At 45.0% G+C, this 14,583-nt stretch overlaps 2 protein-coding genes across 2 annotated transcripts in view; both read right to left on the bottom strand.

Moving 5' to 3' along the window:
- NR1D2 (nuclear receptor subfamily 1 group D member 2) overlaps positions 1-14,583 on the bottom strand; it is a 746,221-nt gene that overhangs the window by 41,336 nt on the left and 690,302 nt on the right. The gene's annotated exons all lie outside the window — the stretch shown is intronic.
- On the bottom strand, positions 6,398-13,071 carry RPL15 (ribosomal protein L15). The gene is made up of 3 exons (XM_050938551.1): positions 12,854-13,071; positions 11,299-11,435; positions 6,398-6,753 (listed from the first exon to the last, which is right to left on the bottom strand). Exons 1-3 carry the CDS (start codon positions 13,023-13,025, stop codon positions 6,448-6,450), a joined length of 615 nt encoding a protein of 204 aa, XP_050794508.1. The 5' UTR covers positions 13,026-13,071; the 3' UTR covers positions 6,398-6,447.

Raw genomic sequence — 14,583 nt, 5'->3', positions numbered from 1 at the left:
GGGCCTCTAGCAGCTACTGGCATAAAACTGATTATTAATATATAAATGTCTCAAGATTTGGTTAAAACTGTGAAGATGTGGCAGAACTTGTACACTCAAAAGAACTCACAAAGTATATCTTACATTACAGGACACAATTCTCAGAGCTGATACTAAGGTAGCTCTGCTTGACTCTTTCGCGCTGAAATATGAAATACTGTACATAGCCAAGTCTGCTTTGGTTGTCATTAGCTAGATCTCATTCTGCTTACCTCTCAGACAAATGGTGCATGTTCCTTATGTAGCAGTCTTTACTTACATAACATACCATTTATTACATGGGACCCCTGCCTCATTCATTGCACAATGCAATGAAGACAGGAAGTCTGCAGGAGGAGGAGAAGATGTTCCCCTGATAAGGTACTGAACTAGGACCCAAGAGAGCCAGGGTCTGTTCCTGGCTCTGCAACAGATCTCTTAAGTGATGCTGAACAACACTATTATAATGTACAGAAGGCTGAATTAAATTTGCATAAGCAGCTTAGTTCAGGCACTTCCTAACTTGTTTTACTCTGCAACCTTAACATTCTGTATGTAATTAGATGTATGTAATTGGACCTGATTCAGAAACATCTGGGTTAGGAAGAGGAGAGCAACCTACAAAACTGTGGATCCCTTTAGAGAGCTATAATTTTCAAAACTGGAAGAATGGGTTAAAGCAGCCCCTAAGTTCACTCACAGCACCTGGCTGGGTTCAGATCCAAGTTGTTTTGATCCTAAAAGGTTTCAAAGAGCTAAACATTTCAATTTGATAGCCTGATGTATTACCACTCTGGCTGTGTAATAGACAATATTTGCAGGAGGACAGAGATTATATTTCTCCCAATTTAGTCGAAGGGCAGGTAAGAGAATTGGTGATTCATCAGATGGATCAACTGGACCAATCACATGCTTGTTGTTTTTCTCAGTGTGTGGCAGCAACTAGACAGGCAAGTGACTGTTGCATTGTATTTTAAAGGAGAGAGATGAGAGAACAGGTTAGGATATTACCCTGCTCCCAAGTCAGTTGCCTCATCTTGCACAAATGCCAATACTGAAACAGAAAGAATTACACTTCCATGGGTCTGCTCAACTTAGAGTGACCAGATATCCCTGGACTGTCCCAATATTTAATCCTTTGTCCCAATATTCAGGTAAGGAGGTGAGCAGGAGGGAGGTGCCTACTCTGTGGGTGCTCAGTGCCCATGGGGGAAAATTGCAGCCAAGCTCCCCCCTCCTCACCTCCTTTCCCCCCCCCCCAGCGCTTCCCACTGCCTAACAGCTGCTTGACGGCGCTTAGCGCTTTCCAGGAGGGATGAGGAGGAGCAGGGGTGACAGCGCACTCAGAGGAAGAGGTGGAGAAGAGGCAGGGCAGGGGTGTCATAAACAGATAGCTAAGGGTTAATGTCTCTTTCACCTGAAAAAAAAAGTAACCTGAAGCACCTGACCAGAGGACCAATCAGGAAACCAGACTTTTTTCAACTCTGGGTGGAGGGAAGTTTGTGTCTAAGTTCTTTGTCTTCTGCCTGAATCTCTCTCAGCTAGAGAAGGATTTTTCTATTTCCTGCTTTCTAATCTTCTGTTTCCAAGTTGTGAGTACAAAGTTGGTTTTTTGTTTTGTATTTACATGTCTATAATTGCTGGAGTGCTTTAAATTGTGTTCTTTTGAATAAGGCTGTTTATTCATATTTCTTTTAAGCAATTGACCCTGTATTTGTCACCTTAATACAGAGAGACCATTTGTATGTATTTTTCTTTCTTTTTTATATAAAGCTTTCTTTTAAGACCTGTTGGAGTTTTTCTTTTGTGAGGAACTCCAGGGAATTGGGTCTGCAGCTCACCAGGGAATTGGTGGGAGGAAGAAGTCAAGGGAAAACCTGTGTGTGTTAGATGTACTAGCCTGACTTTGCATTCACTCTGGGTGGGGGGGGAAAGAGAGATTGACTCTCGGTAATTCTGTTCTCCAGGCTGGGAACGGGGAGGGTGGAATCCCTCTGTTTAGATTCACGGAGGTTGCTTCTGTGTATCTCTCCAGGAACACCTGGAGGGGGGAAAGGAAAAGGTTTATTTCCCTTTGTTGTGAGACTCAAGGGATTTGGGTCTTGGGGTCCCCAGGGAAGGTTTTTGGGGGGACCAGAGTGCCCCAAAACACTCTAATTTTTTGGGTGGTGGCAGCAGTACCAGGTCCAAGCTGGTAACTAAGCTTGGAGGTTTTCATGCTAACCCCCATATTTTGGATGCTAAGGTTCAAATCTGGGACTAGGTTACTGACATGAAAACCTCCAAGCTTAGTTACCAGCTTGGACCTGGTACTGCTGGTTACTTTTTTTTTCAGGTGAAAAAGACATTAACCCTTAGCTATCTGTTTATGACAAGGGGCACGGACTTGGGGGAAGGTGGTGGAATGGGAGCAGAGTGAGGGCAGATGCTTGGGTGGGAAGAGGTGGAGGGTGGGCAAGCACCCACCCAGGAGAGGGGAAGTCGGCACCATAGGGGTGGGTGTCGGGCTGGGAGGTGAAGAGCCAAGCAAGCAAGCAGCAGGCAGGTGGGTGCAGAGGGGAGGTGAGGAGACGAGCAGTGGGTGGGGGACTGAGAAGGGAGGCAGCAAACCAGCAGGGGGCTGGGGGATGAGGAAGGGTGTGGGGGGGCGAGCGGGGAGGGGGCAGGACCAGGAGCAGAAGGGGGGCAGAGTCTGAGTGGAGTGAGGGTGGACTGTGGGTGGGGCTGACGACACCCCAATGTGTCCCAGTTAAGGCTGGTTCCCAATTCTCTTCACCCAAAGATCAGCTCATATGACCCCATTAAATGTAAATCTATAAACCTTACATTCTACATAACTATATTATAGAAAGGCTCTCACTGATTAGAAAACAATGTATGGAAACAATAACTTAAACTCACTGTTGATTAGTAGAAAGAACAGGAGAACTTGTGGCACCTTAGAGACTAACACATTTATTGAAGCGTAAGCTTTCGTGAGCTATAGTGTGGCCTGCAGTTTTCAGCCTAATCAGCATTGCCAAGTAACAAGCATCTCTATCAACTGCAAGGTAGCCAGCAAGCTCTTCTAACTTGGTCAGAGCAGCAGCTAAATTACACCATTTAATCTATTTTAACACTTTTTTTTTTAAACACTTACCATCCTTAGAGAGGAATGAATTAAGTCTGAACCATAGTTAAAATTAAGTTGCATGTCTAGCACTCACCTTTAACTGTATGCCAAGTGAGTGGTTAATACAGGAGGCTTAAAATGCATCTGATACTACTTCGGGTGGTAAAAGCTTACAATAGACTACTTTTGATGGTACCTGGCAACAGTAGAGAGATTTCTGCTACAAAAAGCTATTGTTCTGGAATTTAATTGCTGTACCCATTCTTTCTGGTCTAAAAAGTACCAGACAGTTTGTTCTTAATTACGTTTAAAAGGAAAAAAAATCTGTTTAGTCAGACTGACTTAAAAAGACTGAGATTTTTCACACTCCTATCCCAGTTTCTTTAACTGTATTCATGTGATTCCTTAACAGTATGTAAATATTGATCATGTACCTTCCCTCTGCCTCATACATACTTATAATATATGAATTGGAAAGGGAGAGGAAATTTAAGGTAACTAGGTTTAACAGAGGGTAGCCGTGTTAGTCTGTATCCACAAAAACAACACGGAGTCCAGTGGCACCTTAAAGACTAACAGATTTATCTGGACATAAGCTTTCGTGGGTAAAAAACGTCACTTCAGATGCAAGATGTTTTTTACCCACAAAAGCTTATGCCCAAATAAATGTTAGTTTTAAAGGTGCCACCAAACTCCTTGTTGTTGTATGTTTAACAGAGTAGAGACATTGCTGATATGAGATGACTGCTTTCAAGGCAATTAAGACTTCCTGAAGGCTAGAGGCAATCAGGCAGTATCTTGAAATATGTCTTCACTTGGCTGGAAAAGATATCTACACATCCCACCAAACCACTCTCAGATGAATCCATTTCTTATCTCCCACAGCACTGAATTCAGCTCATCTGGCAAAGTGGTCATTTTTTAGCTAAAGAAACTGGAATGTTTCTGTCAAATACCTCACTCTTGCACAGCATTTTACAAAGGAGGATAGTATTATCCCCAGAAAACCAAAGACAGAGGTGAGAAGTGAGTTGCACACAGTCACCCCCCAGAGTAGTGGTAGAACCAGGAACAGACCCCAGGACTTCTTACTTCAAGTCCACTGCTCTATCCATTAGGAAACACTGCCTTCCCTATAATACTGACTGCAGATCTGGCATGCAGTTTCTAAATGCCTGTGGAACAAACATTTGTTCTGATGGACCTTGGTACTCCAGAAGATAGAGATCCTTCTGCAAGCCCCCCACCAGCTACAGGGGTGTTTCTTGTCCCAGCTTTCCCACTCTTCCGCTTCTAAAGCCATAGAAGGGAAGCAGCTGCATGGCTTCCTTCTCAGTAGCCAATGACCCCCTCAGTGTCGAGCGAAGACCTGGTCCACCTTGCACCTAGGCACTTTAGTTTTGGGTCAAGCCAGGCTGTCGTAAGGTCTTGCTTTCCAGAAACAATCCTGTCTTCCCAATTCCCCTCCCCCAGAGCAAAGTGAAGGGAAGGAGACAGCAAAACAATACACAGTCTTTCGAATACCTTTCTTCTTCAAAGCAAAATGGAGTAGTCTCTAGCCTGGCTACAAAGGAAGTCTCTTTTGAAGTTCCTTCTTACCCCAAATCTAATTAAACAAGATTTCAAACAGATTGCTAACGAGAGCCTTTTGGAATTGCTCTTCCCAACACCAAAGTAAAATAAGGCTTATAAACAAGCAGTGACTGATCCAGTGGCGGGGGGAGGAGGGTCGATTTAGCATGTTTAGTTTAGATGTGATGAACTGACCGCCGAGCACTTTCCCGTCAACTCCAGTACTCCACCGGGTTGAGAGGCGGAGTCAACAGGGGACCACCAGCCATTGACTTACTGCAGTGAAGACACTGTAGTAGGTAGATCTAAGTACATCAACGCAGCTGAAGTTGCTTAACTTAGATTGATTCCCCCCTCCTCCTCCACAGTGTAGACCAGGCCTTAGTAGTGTTTCCCGTGTGAACAAAGATTTTTTCCAAATTTGGCTGCACAGAACTACTTCCTCATTCCCAGCAATTCTGTTCTTACTTGTTTCTGGGAGACCCTAGCACCTTTCAGGCTGTCAATTAACCTGTTTCCTCAGCCTGGAGTCCCATGGCCTAAGGGAGCAGGGGGAGACAGCTCAGTAGTTTGAGCATTGGCCTGCTAAACCAGGGTTGTGAGCTCAATCCTTGAGGGGAGCCATTTAGGGAACTGGGCCAAAAATCTGTCTGGGATAGGTCCTGCTTTGAGCAGGGGGTTGGACTAGATGACCTTCTGAGGTCCTTTCCAACCCTGATATTCTGTGATTCTATGGCTCTCAGCCACATTCCCTGTGGTCTGGTCCTAGGCTCCAGTGGGCAACAGACCCCATCAGAGTCCAAAATGGGGCCCAGTTTTGTGGCACACTGCTGTGAGAATGCATCATTACTCTCTCTACTCCCAGTGTAACAAATGAAGAATACTAGGAAAGCAGATTACATTTCTTGGGTATGTGTGTTAGGTTGCATTGTTCCAAAACAGGTGAATGAATACATCTGTTCCATGTAGATTAGGTACATCAAAGTAAATAAATCAGAAGAAAATGCCAAAAGACCTATAAAGAGCAACAGAACACAGCAACAGAGTTCCAGTCTGGAAAAGCTGAGCAGACACTGAAGAACTGTAGTAAATACAGGCTTGGTGAGTATCTTTGAACATAACTGTGTGAACTTATGAAATGTGCATTTAAAATGCACAATGTTTTAATGAAAAGAACAAGTATCTTCATACAAAATTTTAAATCCAGGTATAGATTTTAAGGACTTTATTTGAGGCACCCAGACTTGAAAAATTCTAAAAGTACTAATTCATATTCAACAATTACAACTAAAAATGCTTTGGCCCACTCACACTTAAGGAACAAACATCACTCCCAAGCAAATTATGTTTTAAGCATCTTCCAGTGTACCATCTGATACCAATATAAAACAAAACTGGTATTTGGTTCACTTCACAGTGCGTGCATCACAGCTGGCCTCCTTACCAGCCTCAGCAGAGAACACTGAATAGACATGGAAACAACATCACCTTTTTTGACCATAATAGAATGAAGCAGCTTGCACGATTGCTCCTGCTTTATCTGTTATGATTAGAGGAGTTCTCTCCAGGGACGTTATTCTAGCACTCAATCAAATAATTTTTTTGCCAATCCTTTAAAATAAGGCAATACAACTATGACTGCCTTGAGAAAACCTGACTTCCCATTTTAATCAATTAAGTAGAGACAGGCAGTGGTAAATTCAAGATCTCTCTCAAGGTTTATTAGATTGTGACATTTACAAGAATTAGCGGTAACGGTGGAGCTGCAGGGTATTGCGTCTTCTCCATGCAGCACGGCGGGAGCCACCAATGGTGTGGTGGAATTTGTGGCCCTTGCCAAGACCACGACTCTTCCTGCCAGCTGATGTCAACCCACGCATCTCTCTGTGTTTGTGAACTGGTTTGGTGATCCATTGGGTGTCAGGGTTGCGTCTGATGGCCTTGTGGAATGGATCAATCAGGATTACCTCAAAGAATTTGTATGTGGAATCTTCACCAACCCAGTAGGAGTTCAACACTCTCAGAGCCCCACAGTGGCGACCAGCACGCTCCTAGACAACAGGGTAAAAACAAGAGTTCACACAAGGGTGGAAGGAGAGGAATTCTTCAGAACTATGCAGAAGGCTCTAATTAGAAATATAAAATTAAAAAAGGGACAATTGACATTCGTGGCACTTAACTCAGGTTCTCTTCCCAAAACATCCCCCCCCGAAGAGGACAGAATACAACAACAAAGGGATAATCATTAGCAAAAGAATTTGAGACTGGACAGCAGTTTGGAAGGATTCTCAGGTGTGAGTTTTAACTAAGGATTAAGGGGGAAAGCGTTTGGTGGACAAAAGGAAGGAGACTGCTTCACAGCACAGACAGACAGTGATGGCAAAGAGTAGGAATGGAAAAAAAAAATCAAGGATACATTAAGGAGATGTGCAGGAAGACTGCAAGGAACGAAAGACTGAATAGGAGGAAGTGAGAGCAAAGGAATGACTGGGGGCAAGATTATATGCCACAGTAACAAGCACCAAAACAAAAGCCCAAATGTGGCAGACAGCAAGTCAGTTTAGACAGTGGTGCACAAAGTTTTCCAGTTGCAAACCCCTCCCCAACACCCCCATTAATGGAATCTGTCCATGCCTCCCCATTATTGTACAGCCAAGGTGTCCTCACAGCAGTGGGCTGCTTCTACCTTGCAGCCAGAAGGCATTGCTAGGGCAGGGCCAATACCTGCTCTTCTGCCCCTCCCACCTTGGGTTTTTTGGGTTGGGGAGAAGACGTGTGTGATGGTCTCTGGTGGTGGAGCCAGGGCTGGGCACAGAAGCTGCCTGGACTGGAAACTGCACAGCACACTGAACCACAGGCTGGGTGACCTGCTGAGGTGAGTTAGGAGGTGGAGGAGTAGCTGGTGCTCACTCCCAGCCCCTTTCCCCCATGGGGGCTGGCCCAGGCCCTACTGCACGGGGCCGGCATAAGCCACCTGGCATCACTGCTTGCTCCCAGAATGTTCCTCTGTGCCCACCTGTTGGTGCACCACCGCCGAGTTAAGGAATTTAAAGGAGAAGGACAATATGAATCGAGTGTCATCAGGTTATTGGACGTGTATTAGGCTGTGAAACTCTCCTGAGGGAAGTGATGGAAGCCTCATTAATAGACACCATGTTATAGTAGAAAAAAACACACACAAATTACTACAGGGAATAATCCCGTATTGACTGGAAAGGAGGATAGGAAGAGAAGTGTTTTCCATCTCTCAAACTTCTACGGAGGTCTGCTGCCCACTTTGTCTGAGACACAACATCCTCTCTCCGTTAACTGATGGCCAAGAACACTGCAGCTCAGTTTTCACAGAAACAAGAGAAAGAAAAGACCTATTGGGTCACCTAATCCTGCCTCCTCTCCTGCCAGTTTAGGACTGTTCTCTTTTTATTTCTGTTAGTGCTGTTCAGTTTAATTCATGTGTAACCAGAAGTCTTTCATCACTACCCATGAAAGATTATTCCACAGACCAATAGATCTCCCCAACATCCCACTCCATTTCCAATCCTGCAGCAAGAAGTGAGGACCTAGTATGACTTATATGAAATAAAAAGCAAGGACATGAAGTCCAAAGGAGCAGTAAAGGGCATTACATTCGTTTTTCCTTGCAGTTAAATCAATGCAATATTCATCTTCTTTGCACTCCACCCAAAAGTTAGAACACTGCAACGCAAGCATTCCTGCCTATAGACAAAGCCTCAGTAATGATTGAAAGAGACTAGCAGTAAACGTTGTCTATGTTGGAAACCTGGTTAGTCCTTTAAAGTGATTGGAACTATTCTGGTTAGCATGAGGCAGACAGATCTGAAGACATTACAATTTTTAAAAAATAAACTGACTTACTCAAAGACAACCTGGATCTCAGTTTAGGTTGCCAAAAAGGAAATAAATTATTTTCCTCCACAAAAGTGACACTTTACAGGAAAGAGGGAAGTCAGAACATTCTTGATAGACAAAGATAGACAAAACACACAACAGGAGACAATTTCAGACAGGCTTTGACTTATAAAGAACAAGCAACTGTTTTCTTACATATTCTTTCCTTGGTATTGCAAACCCCCTCCTTCTCACCTCTGCCCATGGTCAAGAGAAACGCTGGAGGAGTGTCCCCTCAAGGAAACTACAAGTTAGTGTCAGACACACAACACTCCCCATTCTTACAACGTTGTCTTTTGTTTTTAGAAAGATTTGCTGGTATGAACTTGCTGTAATAAGGCAGTTCACTCCTCTCATCATTATGTAAAATAACGTATAGTTAAGGCTCTGATTTGGAAAGGGTGGTTGCGCAGATGGAATTCAAGGCCCCTCAGTTTGATAGCTAGGATGACCCATGAACATGACATTTCAAGAGCACATGAGTGCATAACCAATGGAAGCTAACCTATTATAAGCCTAGATGAAATTTTCTACCAGTTGATAAAAATGGATATCCCACAGCTTCTTTGTTTCTTGTATTAAAATATATGCAAATAAGTAACATTCTACTCTTTGACACTGTATATAAGTGTATGTGGTGTCAACTGAAGCTACCAAATAGTCTGAAGTTTCTTTAGAATCATCCAGTGCTCAGAAGGCTCCAATAATGGAAGAAGCCTACCTTCCAAAACCAATTTAAAAGGTTTAGGGCATAACAGGCAGTCTGTTTGCAACAAACATTTCTTTTGGGGTTGTTGGACAATTAGATATTTTTCTAACTCGCAGGATGGAGTTCCATATTTAACACACAATTTTAACATCTCATAACATTCTTTTGACAGTAATTAGGTTTAACTGAGCTCTCAACTATCTTTCAGACAAACTTTCTTCCATCAGCAGTTCCTGGCATCACTATAGCTTCAGTAGCTAATCATCAAATCCAGAGCTAAGTTAACCCACAAATAGTCTTTCAAGCTCTCAGGGTATCATAGAATATCAGGGTTGGAAGGGACCTCAGGAGGTCATCTAGTCCAACTCCCTGCTCAAAGCAGGACCTATCCCCAGACAGATTTTTACCCCAGTTCCCTAAATGACCCCCTCAAGGATTGAACTCGCAACCCTGGGTTTAGCAGGCCAATGCTCAAAGCACTGAGCTACCCTTCCTGCCTCCCCCGTTAGGGAGGCTTGTTTAATACAGCCTCTCCACATCAAGTAAGGCAGGTTAGACAGTGACTAGCTAACTGATTCATCAGCAGTTTTCTGTTAAACATTACAGATGTTTCATTGGGTGTACTACAGTGTTTCTCAAACTGGGGTAGCCGCTTGTGTAGGGAAAGCCCCTGGGGGGTGGGGCCAGTTTGTTTACCTGCCCCATCCACAGGTCCAGCTGATTGTGGCTCCCACTGGCCACAGTTTGCTGCTCCATGCCAATGGGAGCTGCTGGAAGCGGTGCGGTGGCTCCTTCCAGCAGCCCCCATTGGCCGGCAGTGGTGAACCGCGGCCAGTGGGAGCCACGATCAGCTGGACCTGCGGATGGGGCAATTAAACAAACCGGCCCAGCCCGCCAGGGGCTTTCCCTACACAAGCGGTGACCCCAGTCTGAGAAACACTGGTGTACTGTAAATGAGAACTTTACAGGGAAGGAATGGAGAGATACAAAACACCTTTCAATTATCAATTCAGTAAGATAGGGATGTTCTCAAGCTACGGGCCACAGCGAATGCCCTGATCCTACGGTGTTCGCTCTTATACTGTATAAAGCATAGCAATCCATGCATTGAGGTGGTTACAATCTAAATCTGATCATACATGATGAACAGTATGTAATGAACTATGATAATGGTAGGAAATACTGAGCAAAATAATTACGTTTTAGGGTGGAATTTGATAGATGTTCTAATCTATTCCCTGTCCTCTTGTTATGCATAAGCCTATCCTTTCCATGTATTCTAGGATTCTCTCCTCATCAGGTACCATTGTGTTGTTCCCTTACTGTAGCAAGTTGAAACTGACTAGGATCATGTTAGTTTCATAAAAATTATTTTACTTCTTGGCAAGCAAAGTACTGGGAAGCAACAACTCAAGACTGAATTCTTCTGCAGGAAAGATTAAGATTGCAGAATAAATATACACATCATGCATATCACAGCAAGTTTAAACATCAGGAAGGGTTTGTTTGGACTGTCTAGGTTACAGAGACCAAAAGCATAGGTGAAAACATGTACCATAACATATTTCAAGTTTTTTATGTCAAACTCCCATATTTTGTGAAGGCTATACACTGTTGCTGGCTGTTCTATTGTATGCATAGGACAGTTGCATTGACACATTAGGTGCATATATACATTAGGTGACTGTTAATGTGCAGTGCAAATAACTTGCTCACATTAACTTCTCTGAACACTAGTTTTCCCATCTATAAGAAATGAATAAAGAATCCTATATAAGCACTCTGGTACTATCATTAGTCGTGATCTTCTATGTTACAGAGGAAATCACTCTTTGGTGAAGAAGGATATTCAGAACTAGTGCAACTCAGCCCCTCAAAGAAGTTGCTACTGAGTGACACAAAGGAAAGACAGATGATGTCTGCGGAAAGGAAGATGCAAACAAATGGACAAAGAAATACCAAAAGAAAAGACACTTACCTCTGCTACAGATTGCAGGCTCCGGGCAAATTTCAGCTGGTTAACACCATGATTTACAGGTTTACCATAGGTAGCACCTTTTGGGACTGGGCGTTTACGACCACCACGGCGAACACGAATGCGGTAGATAACATAACCTGCAACCATCATTTTTTAAAAACTGAGTTTCTTGGAACTACAAACTTCTTATAACCTGTCAGTCACTAATTATGCTATTACACTTTCCCACCAAGGGCTATACTTCTGTGCTATCACAAGTACTGCTTTTTGTACAACAATCTTCATACACTGCTCACCAAGTAGTACAGAACATTAAGAGCTTGTCTGCGTGAGAAAGTTTTGTTGTTCTGTGTACACTGGTACAGTTAAAGCGGCAAAACTTCCCAAGTATAGACAGTTCTACTCGCACAGAGTATTCTGGTTTGGAAATTAAAATAACCTACCAATATAGAGTACACTTATACAGGCTCTTACCCGGGTGTTGCCCCCTAAATACCCTCCTATCCCCACACAAATATTTCACCCAAATTTAGTGTTGTTAACTCTGGCTAGCGGGTCTAGCTGGGAGTGTGGATTAGAACCCAGGTTCCACTTTCACTTCGCAGTTTGCAGCAAGGATATAGTCTATATCAGTGGTTCTCAAAGTCGTTCTGCCGCTTGTTCAGGGAAAGCCCCTGGCGGGACGGGACGGTTTGTTTACCTGCCGCGTCCGCAGGTTTGGCCAATCACAGCTCCCCCTGGCCTTGGCTTGCCGCTCCAGGCCAATGGGGGCGGCGAGAAGGGCAGCCAGCACATCCCTCAGCCCACGCCACTTCCTGCGGCCACCATTGGCCTGGAGCAGCAAACCAAGGCCAGTGGGAGCCGCGATCAGCCAAACCTGTGGACGCAGCAGGTAAATAAACTGCCTATCCTGCCAGTGGCTTTCCCTGAAAAAGCAGCGGACCGGCTTTGAGAACCACTGGTTTATATCACTCAAGTGCCTTCCCATAATTCCTTTTGTGCCCAGAAGGACAGACAAGGTCTCCCACAATTCACTGGGAAAGAATTGGGGCTCAGTTCATTGCAGCACGTAGAACCACGGTATCTGTCCCCAGAAGTGCTGGTGACACACAAGGAGGAATGCAGCACCAGTGAAAATGCAGTAACTTGACTGTGGCTGGTCTATACCTGAGCTAGGCTAAACCAGATGCTGAACACCCAGGCTAACTCAGCAGTGAAGAATGTCAGGACTTCAGTCTCCACACATATTTAGGCTGTGGCTAGCCTCTCTGCCCAGCCTCTCTGCCCAAAATGCCAATGTGGGTGCCAATTAAGAGTTAACCGAGGTTCTACTTCTTGTATGTGCCCACAACTCATATGGTAACTTGGTATGATACCAAACTAATTTCACACAGGAAACAAAAAATTAAACTGTCAGTGAAGAGCATGATTACGTATGCAGCACGCTTCCAGTTACACTGATTTATTAATATTCAATCATGGAACGACGTATCAAAAACCATTACCACTGCACCACTAAAGCATGATGATCTCACACCCTTTTAGTTCTAGTTACCTTGTTTAGCCTTATATCCCAGTCTACGGGCTTTGTCTGGCCTGGTTGGTCGGGGAGCTCGATGCAGGGCAGACAACTGGCGATACTGCCAACAGCGGACACGCAGGAGGAAACGCATCACATCTGACTGCTTCTTCCTCCATAGCTCTTGGATGTATTTGTAGGCACCCATGTTTGTTTACCTGCTGAATTAGAGATCTATGTAAGCTTGCAGCATCTTTTCAACCAAAACACATCCCAAAAAGGGAATAAAAAATATGGTGCCTTATGTGAACACATCTCCAAGGCTCCCTACGTGTATGTCAAGCATGATGACACTGTTAAAGCAGCACACATCTGGGATTCTGGAGATCTGTAATTATCCCCACACATTCTGATTACCAAGTTTCCTCCCCTTTTCATTTGTTTATGTCTTTATACCTCAAACTCTTCAGCCCAGAGACTTTTTTCCCTTGTGAACACAATCAGCATGTTTTGGCTGCTATCACAAACTAAATATCTGACCTGAATTTTAGTTATTGCTCTGTAAAACACAAAACTTCAGGGAAGTCATGCTGGGTCTCAGTTTCTTAATCTAAGAAAAAGCTTACTTTATTGGTATCTCATATGCTTTGAGATCTCCAGAAGAACACCATTAAAATTCTGCAAAATATTCAAGAAGCCACTTATCCCATGAAGCATAGTTTTGCAGATCTCATGGGAAGTCAAAAAGCAAATTTAGTTCAGCCACATCAAATTCAACCCTCAAAAATATCTCAACCTGAAACAGCTTGATTAGAAACAAACCACATTTTGGTTATCTTCCCCTTCTTGTGCTAAGAGCGCTGTCTTCCCGTCTACCTATATGGGGTTGCATTTGCTACACCATTCCCTCTCTGCTTTCAATGGGGCGGTTTAAGAAGCCCTTGCTGATCCACAGGGTGCAGATATCTGTACAGAACAACATGAACTACTAAAAGCAAAGGCAAACTGAATAACTGGAGTCAGTATCTACTCCCTACCCAAGCTTCTCCGCAGTGAAACTACCCCACGATACAGCCCTAAGGCTTGGCGGTCCCTGGACCCTAGTGTGACGCGACACGCCCCTTCCCCCCACACGTGTCATTCAGAAGCTGTCACCCCCATCCCCTACTCTAAGGGCTGCCCCATAGCAGCCAGCTCAGAGCGGCCTAGGCATCCGCTGGGTTCCTTTCCGCACCCTCTCATGGCCGTTCGCAGGTCCAGTCACCCGCCCCGGGCCGCCCCACTCAGCACTCCACTGCCTGCACCTCAGGCACCCCCCACGCAGGGGGGAGGCCCAGCCCTGCTCGCGCCAGTACCACTCAGGGGCCCGGCCCGAGCCATCCCCCGGCGCCGTGTCCCTGCCTCGGAGCCCGAGCCGTAGGGGCCTGGGCAGCGCACGGGGCGGAGAAGGAGGGACGGATGGGCGGCTCCAATCTCCGATGGGGTCGGATGAAGCCAGCGGCCCAGCACGGGACAGATCCTCACCTGATGGCACCCAAAGCCGGAAAGGAAGAGGCCTCGCTCCCACAGTCCTTTGCGGCCCCCTATCGCTTCCGGCGCTAGCGCTGGAGCCTGCTGGGAAACGTAGTTCTGAGGGGGCCAACTGCTCTGATTGGACTAGCATCCTCCGTACCGCCCCCCTCACCCCATGGCCAATAAAAGGAGGGGGCGGGGCTGTGATTACAAACCGGGCTGTGGGTGGGCAGGGCTTGAGGAGGTGCCCTAGG

Source organism: Gopherus flavomarginatus, chromosome 2 (genome assembly GCF_025201925.1).
Source record: "Gopherus flavomarginatus isolate rGopFla2 chromosome 2, rGopFla2.mat.asm, whole genome shotgun sequence".
Taxonomy (NCBI): domain Eukaryota; kingdom Metazoa; phylum Chordata; order Testudines; family Testudinidae; genus Gopherus; species Gopherus flavomarginatus.
The sequence above is the reverse complement of the archived record's forward strand: the minus strand, read 5'-3'. Positions and strand labels throughout refer to the sequence as shown.

What these genes read in the sequence shown, in the direction of transcription:
- RPL15 (XM_050938551.1), bottom strand. Translation starts at nt 13,025, where the DNA reads ATGGGTGCCTACAAATACATCCAAGAGCTATGGAGGAAGAAGCAGTCA. An exon ending in GGGATATAAGGCTAAACAAG is followed by an intron (nt 11,436 to 12,853) that starts GTAACTAGAACT and finishes TGATGGTTGCAG; the next exon opens with GTTATGTTATCTACCGCATT. An exon ending in GCCTGCAATCTGTAGCAGAG is followed by an intron (nt 6,754 to 11,298) that starts GTAAGTGTCTTT and finishes CCTGTTGTCTAG; the next exon opens with GAGCGTGCTGGTCGCCACTG.